Genomic DNA, 14,217 nt, shown 5'->3' on the forward strand with positions numbered 1-14,217 from the left:
TGACCGCACGACATTTGATACGTGCATCACGTGTACACGTCATACGTTCGCCAAGAGATTCGTTTTGCGTTTTTACACGTCATTTATATGGAAGGTTGTGTACCGTTATTTTCCAAGTTTTAAGGACCATGAACGGATCGAACTGTTTTCCTATATTGTGGCGAAAAATTATTTTTGGAATAATTCAAGAAAGTTTCATGCGGTATGCGTTTAATGGAAAATCGAATGCTGTATTGTATCTGAAACGCATAAGATTGGACGACCTTAAAAATTTAAACAACTGTAGATTATTGCCTAAAAATATTTATGGAGTGTACAGTGATTATTTCTTTTAAGTTTCAAATGTTACACGTTCACTTAAAAATATCCTAATCTTATTTCACTTTATTAGAAACTATTATTATTTAACCATTAATACCATTATGAATTACAAAGAATTAAGAAATATTTATTGATCAAGTGAAATACGTTTTTTCTATTCAAATGTACTTATTTTTTAAAATATTTTAATGTCAGTAAATATTAAATATTTAATATAATTTAAATTAGAATACACAATGTGTTTAATAAATGTATTATAGTATGTTACATAAGTATCACAATGGTTATAAATTGATGCATTTCACAAAAAAAATACGATTAAGTGTACTGCGTTGACCTAAATGTATTGAACAACTTTAGTTCAATTATTGTAAAATAATTTTGTTTTTAATTTTAGTTGTAATGGACTTAAAAATTAGAACTAAGGGTTATGGTCAAAGTTACTCAAATACGATTTCTATCCTGGGGTGAATGTTATTTAATAACATAAAATCAGGCCAATGAACAACATTGAAAACCTCAATAATAATTAAAATATACATAAATATTTTATTTTTTAAAGTTAATTAATACGCAATAATTTTATAATTTAATATGTATAAACGATATACGAGTAAACTTTGAATTCCAAACTTTTATTTTATTCGCTTTTTACAATATCAAATACATACATACAGTATAATAATAATAATTTAGAATAATAGGTAGAATTATATACTTAAGCAATATTACAAAAGTGAACAACAGTCATTAAAACATTTTTCTATAATATGGTAGTCTTATGCACAGGTATGCATTGTAAGTAAATATCGTTGTACAGAAATAAATTATGTGTGTAAAAAAAAAAAAAAAAATAATAAAAATATTAATTATTGATAAATAGCGTACTCTTACAAATAAATTATTAAATAATTTAAACAATTATAATTTGATATAACTATTCATAAATATTGTTACCGACCTTATAAATAAATTCTTCTATGAATCGAAAGCTATTCGTATCATCTGTAATAATAATAAAAATAATATTCAGTAATGATAATTAATAAAAAAATAAGCGAAAATAAGTTTTATACAATCGTTTTAAGATAATGGGAAAAAAAAATTCTAGAGCTTATTTTTCGGTTTTTAAAAACAAACTGCCCAAATGCGTTTTTATTGGGTGGATAATTTTAAATTAATATAAATTATGGCATTATTTTAAGGTATGTAAAGTTGCTTCCTCATTTCGTCTTATTGACGACCAATTATGAATTAAAAATGTAATAAAATAATAAAAAATTAAATAAAAATTCAAAATGACTAAATACTTGTCAATTAATTTATAAATAAATAAATAAATAAATAAATAAGTAGTTTATATATATAAAAATAAATAAATAAATGCTCAACCTGGAATATTATTATAGGATATATGTAATTTGCGTAAAAAGTAACAGAAAAATAAAAAATGTATAATTTGTGTCACGTCCAAAAAAGTAAACATGTAGTTTGTGCCAATTATAAATAGTACTATGTAATATGGCATTCAAATTCATAAAAGTTCGTTCATTATTTAGTCATTATACCTCCTATGATATTATTAGAAAAGTTGATTTGTGTAAAGCCATACGAAATAAATAAATACCTCCTTTGTTAGTTTTATTTTCTATTTCATTATATATTACATTGTGAGAAGTTAGATAATAGTTTATAATATAATTAAAGTTAAAGTTTGTAAATTTGCGATAAAATAATAAAAATAATTGTAAAATTGTAAATATTAGCTGAAACAAAACAGTTTTCGTATAAATAAAAATCAATATAAATCTATACTTACCGGTCCGGATGGAAATCGACTGTGGCGAGAATACTATTATGCGGTTGTGGTCGGAGGTTTCGCTTTTTTTTTATTCTTCACCACCACCGCCGAGGCCGTGGTTGGGGCGGTTGCGTCCGCGGTCGTCCCTCCGACCTGAGGCACGTCCTCGTCAGGATCCGGGGGCACCGGGAGGCCTCCACCATCCTCGGGTTTCAGCAGCGCTACCCCTTGGGTGCCCATGCGCACGCAATTGAAGTCCACCGCGAACACGGGCTCCTTTTCGGTTTGCGCTTCCATGCTCAGGCACACGTGTACGTTACGGCCCACGAAGTATACGTTGCTGAACTTTAGGCACACACGGCTCCGGGTCCAGGCCGGTGGGAATATCGGCACGCAAATCGGTCGCGGATTCCTGCCTGTGGCGAAACGCGGAAACGTTATAATTATCATGTTCAACAAAGTCGTCGACGTGAATTTTCCCGTGACGGGTATGTGAAATAGAGTCGTGGGGATAGGCGATCAGAAAGAAAAAAAGGAGCAGGGCATGTGCTGGACAGGACTGTATAGTGCAGTATGATAAAGAACTTTCAATTTCTGTTCATTGAACGAAGGAAATGTCGATAAAAATCGGTTATCGGTACATTATGATGTATCTTATTATTAAAAAAATTAATAAAAACATGATATTGTTATAATGCCAGCGGAAACAAAGATAAAAATATCAGCATATTTCAAATATTATTATTAAATTCTTCTTGATATTTTCTTTGCTGTGCGCGGAAAAAAAATTCGAATTAAATTAAAGTTATTTCTAATTAATATATTTTTGGAGATAACCCGTTAGTTGCGATTCGTTTTTAGGATTCGATGTATAATAGGTCAGAAAATTACTTTTGAAAAACACAAATGCCATTCCCATATCTACTATCATCAACGATTTACGCGAAATCGGTCGCCGAAAAAAAAAAGGAAAAAAAATTTGTATCCAGCACAAAATATATGTATAATATTTTAAAAGATCCTCAAGATTTATCCTTTGCTCGGTGTCAATCGCTGCCAATTATGTGTGTTATTATCTTACCATCAACGAATACCTATTTATATATCTTTAAACCGACGAAGTTCACTTTCATAGGGACTATTATGCTTTCTAGTCAATCTCAAAATTAATTTCTTTTTTTCTTTTTACTTTTCTTTTAAGTGTATACAATTTTTAAAATATTTTTTATAGTTAACATGTATAGTGATACAGTGAAGTAGAAATACAAGGTTTAAGTTATCATCCATTGATAAAATTTTATACAATGATTAATTATAATTTGTTAGTTGTGATATCACGTTTGTTTTAGGTGCCTTCTTGGGATCATCTGGAATATTAGGATTTTATAGTTCGGAGTAAAAGGGATTCCGATGATTTTGTAAGTTCGCATTAAGATGTTTATATTTTGAATTGGCAATATTTCATCTTGTGTCGATAGATAATTGAAGTGTTTTAATTCGAAATACAGTACGGGTTTTTGGTAATTTGTCGGAAACATTTAGATCGCAGCATTTGAGTTTTATTAATATTTTAAGGCTTGGAAACTCCCCATAATTGGATGCCATAGGTTTTGATCCGTTTTCGGAGTAACTGGTATACTCGTTGAGTTCGTTATTAAGTTTAACGTATTGTTCTGTGATGATCACGAAATTATAATCGCATATTATCATATTTTATTCTTTTATCGTTATTAATTCATTGTTCAGCTCCGACTTCAACCCGAACTCCCCGTATCACCGTTGATACGCCCCATCGATTATAATCAGACGCTATGCGGTACCAGCGCTAATATTATAATATTTAGTATTCGATTGTCATCAACTTGACGTAGCTACACATATACAAGTGATTGCTATCTGAAAGTGTATATACTATACGAGTACACGTATAACCACGGACACTCGACCCGGAATAGTCGATTAATAAAACGGAACGTGAAATCAAATGTGTCCGTGTTCGCATCGAAATATACTTACAGGTAGCTGCGGGTAACACGGATGTGCCCCGATAATTCTCAGGAGGTATAAAACATCATTATATAATGTTTAAAAAAACATAGGTCGTGTACCTAGACAAAGCATATTTTAAATAATTTTCATTGGGTGGCATTTCAATAAAATTGTCTATTAAAGGAACACAGAGGAAAAAATCGATTCCTGTCTCAACAAGTTTTATTTACATTTATCAATAATACCAATTTTTCAACGATAAAACTTAAAAAAGTAAATAGATCACAATACATATATATATATATCAGTATTTGCATTTAAAAAAATTGTACTAAACTAAGTCTAAACTGTTTTTAATTTAAATAATAAAATAACACATTGAACAACTTTCAAGTACTTTGTTACGGAAAATAATTATTTAATAAACATTAATAAATAATGATAATAAGTTTAATATTTAAATAGTGCTGTAGAAAAGTTAAATGTAGCTTCTTTTGTTTAGTTAATTTGGCTATTAACAAACAACTTACGTACAGAATTTCTCTTAACGGCACTCGTCTAATATGATATCTACCGAATACATTTTAGTTTAATAGAAACATCGATAACCCATGGCCATTTTTTTTTCAAATATATATCAAGGTATTTAATATTTTTATTTAATACCTTAAATTTTAATAAATAAAGTCGAATTGTGACTAATATACTTTTACGAATTTAAGTTATGAGCCTATCTCACATTGTCAATACTTAAATTTTGAAAAAAATAAATATTGTATACGATTAAGCGACGAATATGTGAATATTAGTTATATGAATATCAAAATCCAATATGAAAGCGGACATAAATGAATTAGTGGAACAAATTAAATCTTAAAAATCACACTAGTAACTAAATATTTTTATCTCTTTTCACTCGAGATTAAAGTAATAATATTTTTTATATTTTCTCTTTGAATGTATTCAAACCAAAATTAGTTAATAAGGTCAAATTAGAACGTTTATTTTAATTGTTTATGTGGCTCTCAATGAAAAGCCGATAAAGAGTATGGCCAGCGCTTGTAAAAAGGTTGCTAACCACGGGTCTAAAATGATATCTAGTGGTAGTTTGAGTTGAATTTTTTTATTGAGGTGACTTAAGAATCACCCTTTTTCCATTTCCCTTTTTCAAAACGAAAATTAAACGTCACAACAATGGAATTAAAAAAAAACATTATAAGTATAATTATCATCAATGAATTATTTCTATTACTAGTTTAAATAAATAATAATATATAATTTTTAGTTTATATTTTTATGTGTTCTTAGATATATAATAGTTAATGATAATATAATAAACAATGGATAGTAAAGTGAACATTTTAAAATAACAGACACAACAACTTATAATCAAAAACAAATGAAAATTATGAGACAAAAATATTTGAACAAGACAGAAATTATTTGAACAATAAACATTTCTTATCGAATCTTAAATATCTTGTTTTAATAAAAATATGCATTTACATATAAATCCGTTCCCTAATAATCATTAATCATCACTCATTTTACAGAACCGAAGAAATAATTATTAAATGTATACACATTTATACACTTTTGTGGTGTTTATAACTTATAGTTATGTGTAATAAGAATAATATAAATAACATAGTTGTTATGTTATTTATATACATATAAGTATACATAATTATTAAATTCATTAAATTGACACTGACATCGGTCGTCATGAGAATGTATTAGTCAGTGGCACGATGGTCAAAGGATAGAATTCAATTATCACTAGTGCCATATACTTGTATGTTAAAATATGTTCTGTACCTCGGTGTTGATATTTGCGATTGATTTTCATTTGACAGCGGGTCTAAAGTAAAGAAAATGAAAGTTGCACCAAAGTATCGAGGGATCATGTGTGTAATACAATTATTATATGATAATCTATAATTTTCCAACATATTATTCGTTATCGGATACTGATCTTACTCAAATCACGATACTTAACGTCATAGTGACGTCATTATAAGGTCCTTCCTTTATTATATAAATATTTACTAACCACTCTAGTAATAAAATATATGTCCTATTTTTTCAAATAGAATGCATTCGTATAGTCCAATCGAGATAAATAAAATATTTACTTCTGTCATGCGTTTAAGGATTTTAAACATTGACAAAACACTTTTATAATAGTATCGTAATAGAAAACTAATTATAGAAGAAAAAATAAGTTCGAAGGGTTGATCTATCTCTCATGATCCTCATACCGTCCACAAATACACCACTGTAATGAGAGTGTGCTCAATAACTCTTAAATTAATGGAACGGTTTGGTACAGCACATTAACGGGATGTTATTTCAAGCATTCTCGCACGGTATAGATACATAGGTGTATATAAATATAATATACAAACATATATAATGTTAACGAGCACAACTATTGTAGTTCTGATGTAACCGAAAATATTTAATGCCGTGATTTGTTGACTATACCCATATCCGGCAATATGTTTTTGAATCATTTGTAAAATAATTCATATTACGAACAATTTTTAAATTGTTGTAAATACTCGTCGCACGTTTAACCAGTCGGTGGATCGAATACCGTAATAGTCATTACAGTATAATTTAATTTTGTTCAATTATAAATATTTTGCAGTAATATTTGCGACAAAGGCATATAAATAAAAATAAAAAATAATAAATATTGTTATATGTTAATATGTGGGAAACACACTATAACTATTCCATCGTCATATTTTATGCTATTTTTTTTCGAATCAATAAATAATGGTTATTAAAAATATTAATAATCTAATTATTACCATGGTTCAGTAATTTCGTATTTCAACTATAGAGTAATAACAACTAAGTAACGTACTTGTAAATCTATCGATTAGCTACTCTGAGCTTAAATAATTGGAGAAGTAAAAAAGTAAGCAAAAAATAATTTCATCGTTCATTATACAAAATTAAAAGGTTAAATAAGTGCTGGGTTTAATAGGCAATATGTATTTATAAAATATGTATTTGTATGGGAATAAATATTAAAACATTTCAACTTGGGTATGCCTCGTTTCAAACATGAGAATCTTATTGACTAATGATCGTAATTGTGTAAGACAGCGAATGTTTTTAATGGGTAATATTACCGTTAAAGTTCTAATGAAAACTGTACTCGTACTATTGCACTTTAAGTTACATAGCTTACTGGCTTCGAATTGAATAATGATTAATATAATATTAATAATATATATATATATATAAATAATCATAAATATTATTTATGAAAATTTATCAGGTACCTATTAAACGTTGAGTGTTTTTAATATTATAATTATAATATTTTATAAAATTATTTTAAATTGTCACAGACTTTAAGCTAATTATAATATATAAGTAAGGTGTATGTAAATTACTCAAAAAAGTAGTAAATAATATTTTTTGATATATATATATATATATATATATATTAAAATGTGATTGTATAACTAATAGAAAGTAATAATTAGATCTATCTGAATTGATAAAATGTAAAATTTTTATATCGTGAAAAATTTGATTATATTATAAATTTAATATTATATTTAATTTCTAAAATAAAATGTATGATGGAAAAATTATATTGTCACTCTAGAAGTACCAATTAATTTAATTGTGTTATAAATCCAAAAAAATACGATATTTATTGGAATATTTGTCCACTTACATGCAGTACGTGATTGAATATTATTATTAATATTATTAATAGTATGAATAAAATAAAATATATATTTAGAATCGTATGGTTTATAATTAAATGTAACAATATATTGTAGGACAGATTATTCATAATAAATGATTCAGTGTAGGTGCCTAACAAAGAATGCACTGGACGAAATTCACTATAAATATTATGTTGTATAATATTATTACACGTCAGATATTAATAATTAGTTAAAAGTATTAGTATTAGATGGATAATTACTTTAAAGGATAATTCGTGTGAAAAAGAATAATTAGTGTTGCATTTTTGATAGCGTCTGGAGTAAAAAATATTTTATTCTTTTAAATATTTTAATGTTCAATGAATTAAATAACTTTAATAAATTACGAATGTACAAAACATCAAGTAAATTATTAAAATAAAAAAATGTATCAATCCATTCCATAATTTGTAAAATTAATATTAACGAATAACTGTCGGTATTATAGTTAATATATTCAATAATGAAAGATAACGGAAGTATTTTATACATTTGCAGTGTACAAATGGTATAGTACAGCAGTGAAATTCGATTGATATTGTATTTGTAAAGCTATAACTAAGATAGTCAATAGTTAAAATATCAACATTAAACTTCATCGAATTTCTATACAATTAATTATGCGAGCATGTTTATAAAATGTATTACTAGAGGTTTGTTTTATGTACAGCTAATATATTTTAGGACTATTCAGAATAATGAAATTATTTATTTATGTTCTAATAGGTAATCTAATATCTCAATTAAAAATATATTTCTATTCGATTTTTTTCTTTTTATTCTGATTACTAATATTATACGAGACATAGATTTATTAATAACGTTCAAATTCCAAATGATTAATACTACTACATTTTAAATGTAAACTAATTTATTGTACGATCAAAAAATATAATAAATAAATTGCATCTGTTTATTTTACCATAGTGAAATGTCCTGAATAAAATATTTTACTTTAATAACAATGAATAATTATTTTAACGTTATCTGATCGTTTTAAGATCATTATTTCTTGCAGGAAACGGTTGAAATTGATGGAAAATACGTCCTCGACTCATATTAATGGCGGATGAGATATGGTGAAGCCTTATGTAATGCGCAGTAATAGTCTGAAATTAATACTAAATAATGTGATTCGCTATGATAGTAGTTGCGTATCACACTGAGCCATCCATTATAGATACAACAAATGCTTGGTTACATATTAGGCACTAATTTATCTAGTTATAGTTCTTCAGTTCTTCCGAAATTTAACGTTTAAACTAAGTTTTTATAATTGTTATTGCAAGAAAAATCAGTTTGTGTCGGGCCGCGTAACTGATCCGGAAAAGGAAAAAGTATGTTTTTTCTACCAGAGTGATACCAATATTTTTGTATGAGTATTATTCTAGTATTAACATTTTAAAATGTGTATTACACATTTTTTGATAGTTACATAGGATTCATCTTAGAAACACTATACGTTATGAAGTTGAACCGGTTTAATTCTACAGTCAATTGATAATTTCTTATTTTATGAGAAATTTATCATAACAATAAAAGTCGGGTTTGTCTGTATCACGCACGTAATACTTGCATACAGTTCGCCTCGATTTATGAGTATTTTTTAGTCCTCTTCGTTGATGTATATAACAAATTACTATATGAATCGTCCATTATAAATACGAATTTCGTATACTATTTTTAAATTTTACTTAAAATAAATAGTTCTTTAAACAAACAGTACTTTATTTTTATGTAAATCGAAGCATATCCCTTGTTGAGATATGGGGTGAACTACTTAATTTTTTAGTTTTGTATTTTAACGTGTTATCTATGGAAATCATTGAATAAACATAAGCCTGTGAAGAACATTATTTGAAGTTTTATTATAAGTTATAAGTTATTATATCTCAGTATCTATAGATATATTTTTTCTTTAAAATATTATAATAGAGTTAAAAAAATAAATTCTCAACTTTAATTTATATTAATTTCGGTTATTTTGGTTAATTTGGTAGTTTTCGTATTCTTACTATAGTAAAAATATGTTTTTACTTGAATGCCATCGCATACACTGATTACTTGTTTATACAACTATTGTCAATAGATGCTATTTACAGTTTTATTATAATAATAAGTTAAATATATATATGTATATGATAAATGAACTATGGTACCAGGGAGCCAAGATTTCTCTGTATTAATTATAGTTTTTAATGAAAAGTATTGTTTGAAAACAAATATAATATTGAAAACATATACTCGTATAAAACGACCAAACAATGATGCGATTGATCAATCTCGAACAATATGCTATTATTCATTTGAGTTAATATTGATCAATTATTACGGCGAACAGACGAGTAATTGAATGGTTTAGAATTTGTTTTCTGTTAAAATCTATTATCATAAATTGATTTTCAATAATATATTTTAACAGTTCAAACTTGAAGATTGGTACATTAATATTTAAAGAACCGTATACAACTAGAGTAGTTCTAAACATATTTTCGTTAGTTTAGAAAAAAATAAGTGAAATCTTAGTGATTGAACATATTATGTTAACTATCAAACTTTGGTTACACAGTATAAATATACGACCTTTATAATATGTTTAATATTGAAAACAAAAGTTGTTTAATAAATTATACACCTAATTTTTTCATGTTTAAAGCATTAGTTTACATTTTTTAATAACTGAACAGTTCATTCTAGAATATACAACCGCATTACAGAAAATAGATTAGTTTGAAAATATAATTAATTTAAACCAATTGGATATAATCTATTAGATTATGTTAAGTAAATATAATTCATTTCAAGTAAATTAACTAAACTGGAAGCACATGCTAACACAATTGTATATGGACATGATAAGTGGAGTAAAGAGGTATAATTATAGTGATAAGTGTCTTGAAGATGAAAGTGGAATGTAAAAGAATATGACAAAAACTTAGGAGGAGATGGTTGAATGGAGTTGAGGGTAATCTTCAATATAATTTAGTATAATTACATAATAATATATATTCTGAGAAAAATAACAACAGTAAATTATACCTGATACGACTCTGTTGAACAGGGTGTAATCATTGAACAGTATACGCACGTTGAATTCAAAATCATCGGAATCGTACGAAATGTTGGTGCACAGCCGTTGCCGGAAGTTAAGGTTAAAGTTTTGCAATATGTTTCCACTGCAACAACTGCATCTGCTTGCTTCACATTTGCATGGATATGTAATATCTCTTGATTCTAGAAATGTATTAAAATTACCTCGTTGAAGTACTTAACTTTTGAAGGTTACCCTAATGCAACCAATAAATCATTTATTATATTGGTTTTAATTTTATATGTATTAGTAATTTTAAACATTGATAGTAGTATTTAAATGAAAAAAAATACATATAATTTAGATATAATTAAGTTATATATATATAAAATTATTTTAACTATAACTACCTACATAAATGTTATGAACTATAGAAAACTTAAGTTATAGTTAAAAAAAAGTAGATATAAATTTATCAATACATTGGATATTTTCAGTTTCAGTCAATTTTATTAAATATAATATATTATATATTAGAGTGCATTCTATTTATTAATTTTGTTGCTCAATATTAAGATTGTATACAATGTATAATGTAATTTATTTATTTTTTATTACAACTATTTATAACTAGTTATATTTGGTAAAAAATAAATAGGAGGTACATTTATTGATAGGGATTTTCGGTTTATGGACGATAACTTTAATATATTATCAATTATAAATCAGTTAGTGAAAGCAAAACGTAAATATTATACTTCGAGTTGAAAATAGGAAGAAGTTGCGTTGAGAAATTGTCATTTAATTTTGAAAATAATAAAATTTAACTGTTCATAAAAATCATCGTTAGATTAGGCGAAAACGATTGCGCGATCTATTGATCCACGTGTTTTATAATACCATGAATGTATTTTTTATGTATAGATTGAAGTTTGAATGACTTACCCGATGACAGATTCGCGGATAAAACATTGTCAACTCCAGCGGCCAGCGCGTGGATTGGGATAATCGCGAGGGCCAAGCAGAGGACGATCAAACGGGCTGTGATCATGTTGACGAGTGAATGTCGTCGACGGTGCCGGTTGGTGATCGCATACGCATAGAAATCGATTTATTGTAGTGCACATGACGTATAACATAATATTATTATACAGCGGCAGCTAATCGAGAGAGGAAAAAGTTAAAAAGTTTCACCGCGTTTCATATTATATTTTAATTCGTAGACGTGGGCAAATTTGAATTTCTCCGTATCCATGTGGACGCATTATGCGCTACGAGTACAAACATCAAACGTAGAGAAAAACGTCAAGACTACTGTTGCCGTGTCTGTTTCGTCCGAGAACGACCCATGCAAATCGCATTCACTTGAAACCGGAAATCAGACGAGTTTCGTCGAACAAGTTTGCTCGTCGTGAACCATTAAATATATTATTTCGTTGTATTTCGAGTGTGTGCAAGATGCAACTTTTAGTTTACATAATTGGTTTATCGAGTACGATTTATACAAAGCGCTGCACAGTAGAAATGTAATGTTTACACGAACGCGATGATGTTGACGATTTCTAATTTTTAAGCCGAAATAACATGAGATGATTTCTTTAAAAAAACATTTATAATATTTTTAGGAATATCTCAAATTAAAATCATCTTACGTAGCTCTAAATCGTATATATTTACCATTATATCATCTACAAATTATATGCTAAGTACGTAAAAGTGCTCCATAGGATTGTTACCGTTATATTATTGGTTTAGGTCACACAAATGAAGTTTATAACGCTAGAATACAAATTATTTTCACTTTAAATAACAGAAATATTTGTTTTCTCAAGTGGAAGATATTAAATGTGCTACTCGTGTATTATGTTGAACTATAATAATAGAAATTATTATGTACACACTTACACACACGCGTATACGTATAATATAGGGTGATTTATTAAACTCTCGTTACGTATTTACATCGGCAAACGTCTCACGCTAAATAAATCACACTATAATAATGTATTTATAACAATATTTTACATTATATTGTACTGAAACATTCAAAAACATAAACTGTATGATGAATGTATCATGTGATTTTTGTATGTGTCCTAACCAAGGAAATGTTATTATTATTATTTAAAAAAACAAAAAAAAAAAACGATTCTTACTGTTCTTAATATAATGCGTATGTATTATGTACCTGTTGGTAGAAAATGTGCAGTTCTTCTGATGTTATTCGTACACATTATTTATTAAAATACATATCATATTAAAAGTGCATTCTTATGTCATCTAGTTATTGAATTGTAAAATATACCATAACGGTTCTAGGTACACGTAGTAGGTTTTAGATATGAATATTTTGATATGACACTCATTTACATATATATACAGTGGAACCTCGATAACTCGAATCGGCAAAAAAAAAATTCGAGTTACCGAAAATATTTTTTTATATAAAACACAAAGATTTATTTTTTACATAATTTGATTTATTTATATATTTACTAATAAATGTATATTGTATGTAAGTATGTATATTGTATTAAAATGTTTAAAAAAGTAAAAAGTAATAAATATGTATATGTATAAATTGTATGTTATAAAGAAAATATAATTATTAAAATAGAACTATTTTTTAAAGAAATCTGATATTTTTAATTGTTTTTTATTTTTTAATCTATTTGTAAAGTTTTCTATAACTTTTAGCGCTGAAAAAATCAATTTCTGGTTGTTCCTGAATGTACTTACGAATAAAATGTAAACTATCTAATGCCTGGGCAAGAGTAGCTTTAGACAATTCCTCATCTTCATGAATATCCGACTCCTGTGACAGCATTATATTAAATATCGACGTATACATTTCGTAGTTCAATCGACGTATAATTTTACCAATAATAAATGTACAGTAAATATAGTAGATAAACGTAATTTATCGGAGTTATAGACATAAAATCGTATTATATCGTTGAATTTATAACTGTATCTTTTAAGTATTAGGTAAAGATTAGATTAATAATATTAATCACTTTTCGATTACGATTACCGTTATAATAATACACTTGGTTATTTGACTTTCGAGTTATCAAGCTATGTACGTGTTATGTATATATATATTATATAAATTCGAGTTATAAGCCAAAATTCGACTAAAAATATTTCGTCTTATAGAGAAATTCGAGTTAGCGAAATTCGAATTATCGAGAAAACTTATCACACATATCTTATATTGTAAGGCCGGGGCCAAGGCATTCCTTCGAATTATCGAAAATTCGACTTATAGAGGTTCGAGTTATCGAGGTTCCACTGTATATATATATATATGTTGTTGGTATTATCGAAACTGC

General features: G+C 27.1%; 1 protein-coding gene across 1 annotated transcript; it reads right to left on the reverse strand.

Moving 5' to 3' along the window:
• Positions 1 to 1,222: 1,222 nt before the first annotated feature.
• LOC112693686 lies at positions 1,223 to 12,196 on the reverse strand. The gene is made up of 4 exons (XM_025568873.1): positions 11,828 to 12,196; positions 10,891 to 11,085; positions 2,141 to 2,538; positions 1,223 to 1,326 (listed from the first exon to the last, which is right to left on the reverse strand). The coding sequence occupies exons 1-3, from the start codon at positions 11,931 to 11,933 to the stop codon at positions 2,177 to 2,179; spliced, it is 663 nt and encodes a 220-aa protein (XP_025424658.1). The 5' UTR covers positions 11,934 to 12,196; the 3' UTR covers positions 1,223 to 1,326; positions 2,141 to 2,176.
• Between the last annotated feature and the right edge of the window lie 2,021 nt (positions 12,197 to 14,217).

The sequence above is a fragment of the Sipha flava genome, unplaced genomic scaffold, assembly GCF_003268045.1.
Source record: "Sipha flava isolate LNK unplaced genomic scaffold, YSA_version1 89_pilon_pilon, whole genome shotgun sequence".
NCBI classification, from domain to species: domain Eukaryota; kingdom Metazoa; phylum Arthropoda; class Insecta; order Hemiptera; family Aphididae; genus Sipha; species Sipha flava.